General features: G+C 42.0%; 1 protein-coding gene across 2 annotated transcripts in view; it reads right to left on the bottom strand.

Annotated features, from left to right (window-relative positions):
• The window catches only part of IL17RD (interleukin 17 receptor D), a 693,504-nt gene extending 680,402 nt beyond the window's left edge, over positions 1–13,102 (bottom strand). The window contains exon 1 of one of the 2 annotated variants that reach the window (XM_044078768.1): positions 12,778–13,102. In XM_044078768.1, the coding sequence (XP_043934703.1) occupies positions 12,778–12,958 (181 nt within the window). In that variant the 5' untranslated portion in view covers positions 12,959–13,102. The remainder of the gene's footprint in view (positions 1–12,777) is intronic. The other variant, XM_044078767.1, reaches the window with a different exon arrangement.
• Between the last annotated feature and the right edge of the window lie 211 nt (positions 13,103–13,313).

Raw genomic sequence — 13,313 nt, 5'->3', positions numbered from 1 at the left:
CCGTTTGGGCAGTTTTTCCATCTCTTTCTACTTTCTGGTTAAAAGCCCGTTTTGTGTTTGGTCCCTGCCTTTCCTAAAACTAGGTAGTCCAGGTACAGCTTGGCTGAATCCAGGACTGTTGGTAAGCTTATGAGCCCCCCCCCCCCAAGCCCTTCTGTGTTGGAGAGGAGCCTTCTAGCTTATCAGTGGGAGTGGTAAGCACTAGGTAACCTATCTACCACAGGAGGAGTGGTTTCTGGCCCAGAAGTTATAGTTTATTGGCCGTTTGGGAAGCTTTTCCATCTCTTTCAAACTTCTGATTTAAAAGTCTGCGTTTGCACTGGTTTCCTGCCTTTCCTGTTACTAGTCTAGTCCAGGTACAGATTTGCTGTATCCAGGACTCTTTGTAAGCTTCTGAGCCCCCCAAGCCTTTCCGTGTTGGAGGGAAGCCTTATAGCTTATCAGTGGGAGTGGTGAGCATTAGGTAGCCTATCTACCACAAAAAAGTGGTTCCTGGCCTAGAAATTGTAGCTATTGGCCATTTGGGCAGTTTTTTTCCATCACTTTTAACGTTCGGGTTTAAAAGCCACACTTGAGCTTGTTTCCCACCTTTCCTGTAACTAGCCTAGTCCAGATACAGAGTTGCTGTATCCAGGAATGTTGGTAAGCTTCTGAGCCCCGCAACTTAAGCCTTTCTGTGTTGGAAGAAAGCCTTCTAGCTTATCAGTGGGAGTGGTAAGCACCAAGTAGCCTGTCTACCACAGGAGGAGAGGTTCTTGGCCCAGAAATTGTAGTTTATTGACCATTTGGACAGTTTGTCCATCTCTTTCAACTTTCTGGTTTAAAAGAGCACATCTGAGCTGGTTTCCCATCTTTCCTGTAACAAACCTACTGAGTAGCACTAGAAAGCCTTAAACTGATACAAGTATTCTAGCTTAGAAGAGAGACTTTGGAGTGATTAAGTATCAGTTTTCTGTACTTAACTGTTTTCTGCCCAAATGCAAATTTTCCAGCATTTATTGTGATTTAAAAGCTTGTTTTTTTTCACAAATTGTACTTATTTGACTGCCTGCACTTTAAAAGTTGTTTTTGTTTTAATAATTTGTTTAACTGTTGTAGGCTACACACTAAAGTGCAATAGCCTTTTCTGATAGTTTGTCGTTTAAAGCTGTTTAAAGTGTATTTTTTTTTTTTACTGTTTTTGCCTTCTCTTTTCAAAAAGAAAAAAAAATTCCTCGTTTCCTGCCTTTCTAAGCTAGTATAGTCCAGTTTTCAGGCTAGTGCTGAATTCAGGGCTGTGATACTAATTTCTGAGTTACCCATACCTTACTTGAATAGAAGGAAGTTTCTCTGTTCCTGTGAGAGAGGGTAGCTTTGAACAACCTATCTGTCCCTGGAGGAGTGGTTCCAGCCCAGAAGTTAGTAGTTTATTGGCCATTTTGGGCTAATTTCTATTTCCCTACTATAAAAAGTGCGTTTGCACGGTTTTGCACACCAGGCAGTGCTGGTTAGATACATTTAAATTATTCCCGGCTCCACTAAGTCTCCTTCAGTTTTTCCCTTGAAACTTGTCTAACTCTCAACCTAAGCACTCATAAAGCATCTTACAGCCCAGCACTTGCTCAGACCTAATAGCAAGCACTAATATACCCTGACATTGATTCACCAATCACCAACCAAGGGACCAAGCAGCTCACCCTACTATTCGGGCATGACCAAAGGGCAACTTCAGGGGCACTCTCCAGTCCAGCTGGTGAATCTGGGTATCCTGAGGCAATGTTACAACTGCCTCATGTACACAGACAACCCTCTCCTCCTACCACAAAACACTAACATATGCAAGAGATGCAATTATACAGCCAAACTGGAAGCTAAGCTGTCTCCACCCAAGACTGGAACAGACAGTCAAGAGGAGAAGGTTAACATTTGCACCACACCTCCAGCCGCACACAGACCTACTAAAACAGCACTGGCAAAAAATACACAAATACACAAAATCATACTCGGGGGCTTTAAATAAAAACCTGCAAAAGCATCAGGGACCTCCAAAGCAGACACCCAAACAACCTGCACTTTCCGTCACAAACCAGACAACACATAAAACACAAAATCAGTGTGCCGCACGATCACAGCCCTTAAGGTAAAATAACATACCTAACACACTAGTAATAAGTGACTCTATAGTCAGGCACACTGATGTCCCACTCACTAGGCTGGACAAGCAGAAGGTTACTGTTAGCTGCCTGTCTGGAGCCAGAATCCGCCTCATAACACAAGCACTCAAGTCACTCCAGAACAAGTACAAATATGACTCTGTCATTGTTCATGTTGGTGTGAATGACCTGAGACGTACCTCCCTGGACTACATGAAGAGAGACATGGAAGAGCTCTCTGATCATGCAGCCCAGGCTGACCCCCGAGTGGCATCCTGCCCTCACCAAGAATGATACCTCAGTATAAAGAAAAAATGATCAATTTCAACTTGGCTAAGCCTCTGGTGTCATTCAAAGGGGATCCAGTGTCTGTCAGCCTGGGACGACATGCTCGACAAGCCGCATTGCTTCGCAAGAGACTGCTTGCACCTGTCACCCCTAGGCTTTCGAATACTGGCCAAGGCTCTTGCTGCCCCCATAGTGCCTTTTTTAGGCAAGGCTCAAAATTCAAACAAACACACCTCCGTAAACAGCACAATTAACAAAAAACTGAGGGTTATGCTACACAACACCAGGAGTTTAAATCTCAAAATGCACGCGCTCGAAGCACTCCTCAGTATGGAGAATGTCGACACCTGTGCAGTAACTGAAACCTGGTTCAAGGTTCCAGAGAGCACCCCAGCACTACCAGGCTACAACTCATACAACACATTTCGGCCACAGAACACAGACCGAAACACAAAAAGGGGGGGGGGGGTGTATCCATATTCATCAAGCATACTTACACCTCCAGGTTAGTGGCACAGCATGATACCTCTGAGATCATCCATGTGCAACTAACATTGGGCAAATCTGCAATGCAAATTATTGTGGCCTGCTACAGATCACCCTCCATGACCCAGGACCACCACTCCACCTTTCTGGAGACACTGGAAAACATGAAGGTCCTACCGAACACCCTGATATTGGGCAATTTCAATTACCCTACCATTCACTGGGAAAGCTACTAGAGTACAAATTCCCAGGCCCAGCGCTTCCTGGAATTCATCAACTCAAACGCCCTGGATCAGCTGGTAAACTCCATACCAGAGGTGAAAACATATTGGACCTGGTCATCACTAACATGGGCAACCCATCACTGTTAGATCAGACCATAAACTAAACTAAACTAATCACTCTGGATGTCCACACCCCACCACCAGCCCCAACTAAGGAAACCACAGTAAAAAACTTTTCTAAAGCAAACTTTACCTTACTTAAGACAGAGGTGGTAAGTTTCACAGCCCCCACGCTAAAGGATAACACTGCCCAAGATGCAGAAACCTTTACAAATGCACTCTGAGCACCTACAAGGATGCATGGATCGTGCCACCCCTAGAAAAACCAAGACTCACTCCTCTAAGAGAGGAAACCAGTTTGGGGGACCCCTGCAATAAACAGGCTATACAATAGAAGGAGGAAACTAGTTCAGAAAAAAAGCAAATCCCAAGAAGGAAAGACATCCCTGATCAGTATCAGTAAGAAACTGAGGTCCCTCATGAAATCATCCAAGGCCAACTTCGAAAGAAAAATAGCCAAGGATTCAAAAGATAACATAACTAAAGAAGGCTTTGTGGTTAAGAATCTAAGTGGCAACTCACAGATATGCACTGAACTAGTGCAAAATAGTACAAAATATATACTGATATTGCCAACATCCTGGCAGATAATTCAGTGCAAACTTCACCCCCCTCTCACTCCCACAATACCAGAAAAAAGTGTAGTGTCCCAAAAATCAAAGATGCACAGGTGAAAACAGCCCTTTCAAAAGCCAAAAATACAGCATCAATGGGACCAGATGGTGTCCCAGGCTTTGTCTTACACAAACTACAGAACGAACTAACCCCCCACCTAAACACGCTGTTCAACCTCAGCCTCTCCACAGGCTATGTGCCCATAGAATGGCACACAGCAATGGTTATTCCTCTCCACAAAGGAGGGGCCACAACTGACCCTGGTAACTATCGCCTCATAAAAGTCTGACTAGCCTGGTCTGCAAGGCTATGGAGCGCATCATTATGGAACTCATTAACAAAGACATTGGGAACTTCCAAACACTTGACCCGACCCAGTTCGGCTTTCTTAAGAGCAGATCATGCCTACTATATCTGGTTGACTACTTCGAGACAGTCACCAAGGCCATAGACGAAGGGAAGGTGGTTCACACAACCTACCCTGACCTTGCCAAGGCTTTCGACACCATTCCCCACTCGGGTATTACAGAAAAACTCACCAGCCTGAACATAAACCCCTACGTCACGAGATGGGTTGCCAACTGGCTTACAGACAGAACTCGCATGGTAAGAACAACGAGCTCCAAGTCCGACTCTAAACCAGTCACAAGTGGTGTCCCACAAGGCTTGGTCGTGGGACCCCTACTGTTCAGCATATACTTCTCAGAAGTACAGGCAAACACAGGCGGACTATGGCTAACCAAGTTCGCCGAGGACTGCAAACTGGGAGCCATAATTGACTCTCGGCTGACACGGACATCCTCCAAAAGGGCCTTACTGAGACGTGTCAAAGTCATGGCCTCAAGCTAAATGCCAAAAAATGCATAGTCATCCCATTTGGGAAAAACAAAACACCCACGAATTACCAGACAGTAATCTCTCCTTTGACAATTATATTGCCAAAGTAGTTAGGAAATCCTTCTATGTGGCCCATCTCATTACTAAAGGGTTCGCATCTAAAAATAAAGAGGTTATAGTTACCCTCTACTCATCACCAATTAGACCCATCATAGAGTACAATGCCCCATTTGGGATGTACCTCACAAGACACTTCCAACAGATGGAAAGACCACAAAAGTACCTCACCAAGAGGATTACTGGCCTCAAACATATGTCCTATGCAGCCCGACTGAATAAACTCCGGCTGTACTCAGTGGCATATCGCTTACTCAGAGGTGATCTCTGCCTGAGCCATGTCCACCTCAGAATTGATGGACATGCTCCACCTAAAGAAATCCAAGTCAGTGCGAGCCACGTGCTCTAGTGAGCTAAACCTCGCCACAACAATAAATAGAACATGCTGGAGGGATAGATTCCTGTTACAGAGACTCCCCATGTTTTGGAACAAAATTCCAAATTACATCAGGCAGAGCCCCTCACTAACACTCTTCAAGAGAAACCTTGACGAGTGGATGGGTAACAGAAAATACACCCCTGGGATCACTTCATTGGCTCTGCTTGACACAGGATCAGTTAATCAATGTGGAGGCGAAAGCCGACAGGCTTATAAATGCCCTCTGGCAGATAACCTAGTACCTACCTATGAACCTATAATATGAAATTTGACAAACATATAGCCCATATAATAACAAAAAAAAAAAAAAACAACAAAAAACTAGGTACTCTTTACAGATGTAAAAGCATCCTAACCAGCAACAGTAAAGTTACCCTAGCTCATACCCATCTTTTCTCTACCTTACTTTATGCTTCTCCTCTCCTAATTAATCTAAACAAGAGTGATTTAAACAAGCTATCAGTATGCTACAACAAAATAGCAAAATTCACAAACTCCTCCTACAGTGCCCACCACTGTCAGGCCCTAAAACAGCTGCCCTGGCATGAGCTCCTAACACCTTAGCTCTAAACAAACTTCTTCTAGCTCACCAAATACTGTACCAACCTGACAAACCTCCAGCCTTGCAAGACCTGATCACCCTCTACTCCAATAACTGAGAACTTAGATCCACTAACAAGGCATTAAATCACAATCTCCAAAAGCCATTACAGCTCTATGTATTCTAGCAACATTGCCAAGACTTGGAACTCTTTACCACTACAAATCAGGGTGCAACATAATAAAACCATCTTCAAAAAACAGCTTAATTTCCCACCTAAACAACTCCTGAACATGCAACTGCCTAGCACCTGGCTGACATATTCCAACTCCTTTCCCCTACCCAACCTCTTCCACAGATGTACTATATATTATCACACGTTACTTGTAACTGCCTAGCACCTGGCTGACATATTCTAACTCCTTTCTCCTACACACTATCCAACCTCCTCTTTAAAACTCCCACAGATACACTATATATTACCACATGTTACTTGTGACTGCCTAGCACCTGGTTGACATATTCTAACTCCCTTCCCCTACCCACTACCCAACCTCTTTAAAACTCCAACAGATGTATTATATATTAATCACACATTACTTACCAACTCACTGCCGCCTACCCCCCACTGTCCCATCTATACCCCCTAACTCTCCCCTAGACTAAGTTGAAAAGCTTTCCCTTAAAATGTCAGTGAACCTCATATGAACTTGTCTATATTCTCCTCCTTTAACTTGACAAACTGGCTAGTATTTTTAGTTTTTCCTTTCTTCTTGTACCTTCATTACATCTTCAAGATTATCTGGCTAGTATTTTTTTTTTTAGTTTTTCCTTTCTTGCCTTATTTTCAGTACATCTTCAAGATTATCTCCACTAAATATACTGTATGAACACCAATCATATGTTACTACTTGCTATACTTTTAATTGTATGCCTAAACCACTATGCTTATGTACATATCTTATGCAATCATATGTTATCTGCTACAATTTTATAACCATGTGTAAATCACAATGCTCATGTAAATGTATAGTGTGTTAGCAATTGTTCTGGAGCTTTTTTCCCTGGGCCTCTGCTGAAAACAGACAGCTCTGTCCAGTTGGACCTCCCTAGTAAACAAATGTAAAATAAATAAATAAATAAATAAATAAAATCCTCTTCGTAACTGTCCTTACTTCCTCCTTGCTAACCCATTGCACTTCCTGATTCACTATCCCCACATCATCCAACCTTCTCTCTCCCTCTCATTCTCTTCATTCATCAGCCCCTCTCTCTCCATCTGCTCAACACTCTCTCCTCGCTTGTGAGTACATTTTCGTCATTATCCTTTATCACCCTTACCTGCTGCACATCTTTCCCAGCTTGGTCCCTCTGTCGGGCTAAAATCGGTACAGGTCCTTTTCTGCCTCCTTAGTGTCCAGCCTTTCATACAACTCTCCTTACACCTCCTTAGCCTTTGTCACTTCTCTCTTCGCCATACCCATCTCCTTATACTCCTGTCTACTTTCTTCATCTTTCGGACAATCCCACTTCACCTACTTCTTCCTCTGTATACTCACCTGTACTTCCTCATTCCACCAGCAGGTCTCCTTATCCTCCTTCCTCTGTTCAGCTGTCACACCAAGCACCTTTCCAGCTGTCGTCCTTACCAGCTCTGCTGTAGTTACCCAGCTATTCAGCAATTCTTCATTACTACCCAGCGCCTGTCTTAACGCTTCCCTGAACTCCATCATACAGTCATCCTTTTTCAATTCCCACTATTTGATCCTTGGCACTGCCCTCACTTTCCTCCTTCTCTTCTTGATCACCAGCGTCATCCTGCAGACCACCATCCTATGCTGCCTAACTACACTTTCCCCTGTAACCACTTTACAATCTCCAATCTCCTTCAGACTGGCCCTCCTGCATAGGATATAATCCACCTGTGTGCATCTCCCTCCACTCTTGTATGTCACCCTATGCTCCTCCCTCTTCTTAAAATACGTATTCACCACAGCCATGTCAATCCTTTTCACAAAATCCACTACCATCTGACCTTCTGCATTCCTCTCCTTAACACCATACCTACCCATCACTTCCTCATCCCCAGGTACACTACAGGAGTTTTTTTTTTTTGGTACTGCCCAGGCCACAGGACGAACAGCAAACATTTCACATCAACAAAAATGGAATAGAATTACAAACAGTTACAAATCCAAATTAGTATTCTATTCTACTACAAAATAACATTCAGCATCGTAATACAAAAGCAATATCTTTAGGGCATAAAATAAAAAAAAAAAAATAAACCAACATATCCTATGCACAGTTGGTATTCTACTATAAAACATTAATGAGCAATAGTAAACCTGCAAGGAAAATGTCTTGCAATGGCAGTACAGTACCAATTGCACGTAGCAACAACAGTTTCCTACAGTATATGGCTCATATGCTACTATAACTATTTACTGCTTCTCACTTTTCTACTAGCTCTTCTCATGAGCAATTACTGTGCATTGCGTAGTAGAGATGTTGTCACTGGGGTATAACATGGATAAAGCCTAGACTGAACTTCAAATGATCCAGATTGGAGTAAAAGCCCAGGTGCTTGGGAGGTCAGACAAAGGGATGCTAGGAATTGTCATATTGCCTCACCCCATGGGGGCAGGGGTTGACCAAGACTAGCAGAAGAAGCATTCTCTAGTGGAACACCCAGAAACTGCAATCCATGTGCAAAAGGAATGAGCCTAGCCTAACAGTAGTCCCACGATTAGGCACAGCACTATGAAAAAGCACTCACCAGTCCTGGATTTGACACAACATGTACAGCACTGTGCTGGTCAGAGGGAGGGTTGAAAGCCTAGAATGCAGAAAGTCATAGAGGTAAAAAAGAATCACACTACACAAACACTATAGTAACTTTCTTACTTAGCCTGGAGACAGCTCCTCAAGTTTCCCCATCTCCAGGGAAGTGGTCCCAGTCCAAGGCCGTCGGACTTGTCAAGGAGTGGGAAAGGAGGATTGTGGGTGACAGAGTCCTTCTGGGGTCCAAAACTGATCACATATGCATTTTTTTTTATGAAAGGTGAAACAGCACAAGTTACTCTTTCACCAGATGTAATGAAAATGCAAATGAACTGCAAAATGCTGCTACTGATATTGTTGTGCATCTTCTGAATTTATATTTTGGTTTGATCTGTGACTACGGTATCCGTTTTAGATATTTTCTATGTAATTAAGTTTCCATGCTGCAGAAAACTTTCCATAATGCAAACATAAGTTCAGTCATTTGATGTAATGGCTCACAACAAATAAAAACTGCCACCTTTCAGTGAGGGTTTGGGGATTGGCATAATGGTTAATGCATTTACCTCATACACGCACACACGCACACACACACACACACACACACACACACACACACACACACACACACACACACACACACACACACACACACACACACACGGTACCAAGTTTGATTCTCACCCTTAAGGGAAACTCTCCAAGTTTAAAATGGTCCACTAGGGCAGCTAACTTAATACTTACCTATGGACATCAGCACAAAACCACAAAAGTTATTCCTTTGCTTATGTTTACTTCATTCATTATACAAGTTTACCAGGGTAGTGCACTGATCACAACTGGAATAATTTCAGGCACAGCTTGACCTAAGACAATCACAGTATAGCACACATAAGCAACAGCTCTGGGGACTCTTGTTTTCCATTTCTGCTGCAAAAGCATGAAATACCATCCCCGCAGATATTAGGACCACTGAAAAAGAGAGACTCCGGTACCATTTACATAGTTGTTGGTTAAAGTAATTGTTCTTACCCTGGGTAGCTTCATTTAATTATTTCAGATCATACCTTAACCTTCTATGAAAGCTTGCAATAACTCCTTTCTATTACTGTACTAGCCAGTGATGAATGTAACCAAATGACTGAACAAAATATCCTTTCAACTGTATTGTTTATTGTAACACACTGAGCTCCTTATAGTGCATTTACTTTTTGCTCCTTTCTTGGCCTTGACACTGAATTTTATTAACTTTAGACTTTGTACTGTACTTTAACATGTGTATTATATTTGCTGTAATGATCTTTGTGGAGCTTTTCTCCCCAGGCCTCCGCTAAAAATGGGATCCTTTCCGGTAAACAAATGTAAAATAAATACATATTTAAAAATAATGATCACCTTTTTGACTTCCAGATGTTGCAATCATACCATTTAACTATCCATTTGTTTCAGCTCCATACTGAGGGCACAAAAGTCATAAAGAAACCAATTAGTAAGTTGCAGTGTAACCCATAAATGGATGTTTTGAGACATAAAACTAAGCAAGTCACAGCTACAGAGACAGAATGAGACTTTCAGAACCCAGGCACATATATGAGCTACCCTGTACAGACATCAAGGAAGGCAGTGATACCCAACCTGAAGCAGGTGTGATTCAGCTATGTACTTGTCCATGTATTAAGGCAGCAGTAAATACCCCTCCAAAGCTAAAACCCTCTCTGAATGCAAAATTATCTTTCAGGTATCAAAGCTACCCCTCCAAAGCTAAAACCCTCTCTGAATGCAAAATTATCTTTCAGGTATCAAAGCTCAGAAGCAGCCAAGATGACACCCTTTCCTTATCCCAACCCCATTTTAAAACAGTTAAGTGAAAGACCTTTCTACAGGTTGGATCCAGCCATTTGAAGTCACTTATCTAATGAAATTAAAAGTCTGCAAACACTAGATCTCTTCAAAGGTGCCCTCAAAGAACACCTCGTCAGCAAAACTTGCTGCAATGTCTTTAATGACAACGGTTAACTATGTTAAAATGTATCTAATGAGTCTGGCTATTTAAGAATTACAACTAAATTCTTGAAAACTGATGCAAAGTGTAAAGGACTAAATATATAGTTTGTCAAGCATACTATATACCTCCAGATTTCCATCAAATCCTATATTTATTTCTGTGGCTTGCTTTGAATAGTTGCTACTAACATTTTTCAGTGTTTGATAATGCACTGCATTCTTTCCTTGGTATCTGCTCTTTGAGCCCATTAGTAAACAAAACAGTAACAAGTAAGAAGTTAATTCCCCGATAGGTGTTAGAATTAACAGTGTACCAGGAGAATGTTACTGCACAGCAGTAAGGAAAAAAAAAAAAAAAAAAAAAACAAATTAGCTTAACAGACAAGCGTAAACAATGGTAAATTGCCCTGTCAAGGAATTCATGGCTTAATGCCTATGTGCATAGGGGCCTGGGGGTGTGTAGAACCTATTCAGACATGCAAGTCCCTTATAAAAGAAAGGAAATTGTCCACTAAAAGGGGTCATAAAACCTCGTCTAGGAAATAGTTAAATGAATGAAGAAATGGCTGAATACAAAGACTATTATTAATAAAAGGCAATTGTTTCAAGAACTACTTCACAAGACTAAATTAAGAGGCAATAAAAGTCTAACAGGTGTCATGACAAAAAAGAAAAAGACAAATCACTGGTATTCTGGACTTACATTATGCATCAAAAAAGGTGGCATTTTGGCTGTAAAACAAAATCCCACCAGAAGCAAACTATTTTAAAAATCTACACTTGACGCCTTATATTTCGCCTTATAATTTTTGGAACGTGTGTAAATAAACGTTTTCAAAGAAACAGCACTCTAAAACTAACATGGAACTACATTTACAGTCTGTTATAACAACTAACCTTATAAACAGAGAAGTAAGAAAGAAGCAGCAAACAATCAGGCACAAACTTGACACAAAACGCAATTATTTTATAACAATACGTAAAAAATCTATAACCGAGAACCGTCAAAAACTGTTGGCATTGTACAAGAAGTCCTTTGGGAAGGTAAAATGATCACACTTTGTGATGTTATAGAGCACAAAAACTGTTCATTATTTCTCCTGTAAAAGCTGTGCAATATAAAACCCACAGGATTACAGACAGTAATGCAGCTAACCTTGAAAAAAAAAAATTAAGATTAGAGCGGCGGGGGCAGGGGTCCCTGTGCTGTTAAGAATGGCAGCGACGAAAGAAGCCGGTTGTTAGAGGAAATGTGAAGGAATGTTAATAGACCAAAGACTTTTTACTTCCTATGCAAGATAACTTCAAAGTGGAACCGGTAGCAGTGCAGACAATGCATTGCAGGGGGCAATCTGTCATTCAATAGCGTGTCAATTGAAGTCAAAACGCACATCCAGGGGAAGATAAATACAAGCCCGGTGATCCGGAACTTGTCGGGCAGGTATGCCAAGCCTGCAGACATGAAAGGAACACAGTCTGTGCTGAAGACACACACATTTGTAACACGTATACAAGTTGTCAGAAATAAGGTTTGAACTTACAATGACTGCGCTCTTCTAAATCAAAGTTATATCCACATACTCTAAATCCGTAAAAGGACAGGCACAAACACTGCTTAAGAAAGAAGGGAAACCAACTACAATCCCTTTGTTTTACACTCAGCTAGATCACAGCACTTCTGAGTCTTCAACACACAGACTTTTTTACCCAAATACAGAAAACAAGCACCACCGTGTACCGAAAAGGGTTAAGACCAACGCAGACATCCATCTCATCTGTCCTGGATTTCTGCCCAGATAATTCACAGTCACAAATCTCAAACAGCCCTTGCTTAAACGCAAATTCAAACATTCTGCAAATTTGTTAAAAGTACCTATTACACTTCAGTGCAGTAAACAAACAAAAAAATCTGACGTTAACATTTTACTGATCAACCTATATATATGAACGTGTATAAACAAAGCAAATAGCTAAAACAGACTGATAATTCGCTATGCTTACCACCAGAACTACAGGCAAAAATGTACAGTATTTAAAAAAAAAATCACCAAAAATAGCAAACATGCACCCCGAATCTGGGAATGAATACAATCAATTTAAATGCAGCGATTCCAAAGCCACGAAGAATACCATGGCAGAAATGTCCTGCACCGCAGTCCCAGCGGAGAGTGAGGGGTGCACTGCGGACCCCCCACCGTATACCTTTCCTCCCCAAACACAGGGAAACTGAACTTTAAAAAAATCACGTACCTTCGGCCTGCACACGTCTGAAGCTCTGTTCCGAGAGTCCGCCACAGCCGCAGGATATGGCAAATACAAACACGGGTTTAAAAGGAAGAAAGTAGAGACAAACTTTACCCAAGTTGCTGCCATTGTCTAGCCACTCCAGCACAGCAGTCCCTAGCCCAACTCGCAGGCAGGTGCCGAGCATGCGCACAGAGGTACCTGTGTACTGAGAGGGGGAGCTTGCTGATTGGAGAGGGTGCAATACCTTTGTTTTTAATATTTAATTAGCAAGTGATTCATGCATGCGAGTTGAGACTTATTTGTCTCTATCTGTAAAGTAAATGCAACGCGTATGCAAAAAGCTTCCACTGGATTGGAAAACAAAGTTGGTACGTATGCTTCCACACAACAATGTGACCAAGTGGCTGATTTACATTCCAACACTTTACTCCATCGTTTCAGGAAGTCATTTCATCACTCCCACATCCTGAGATATTCAGTAACAGCGGTGTAGCCAGGCGTACTCACAGATGCAGTGATGTCTGCAACAATTGCGACTA

This window comes from Protopterus annectens, chromosome 7.part1, assembly GCF_019279795.1.
Source record: "Protopterus annectens isolate FY-2018-M chromosome 7.part1, PAN1.0, whole genome shotgun sequence".
In the NCBI taxonomy this organism is placed as follows: domain Eukaryota; kingdom Metazoa; phylum Chordata; order Ceratodontiformes; family Protopteridae; genus Protopterus; species Protopterus annectens.
Note: the sequence above shows the minus strand (reverse complement) of the source record. Positions and strands in the feature narration are given on the sequence as shown.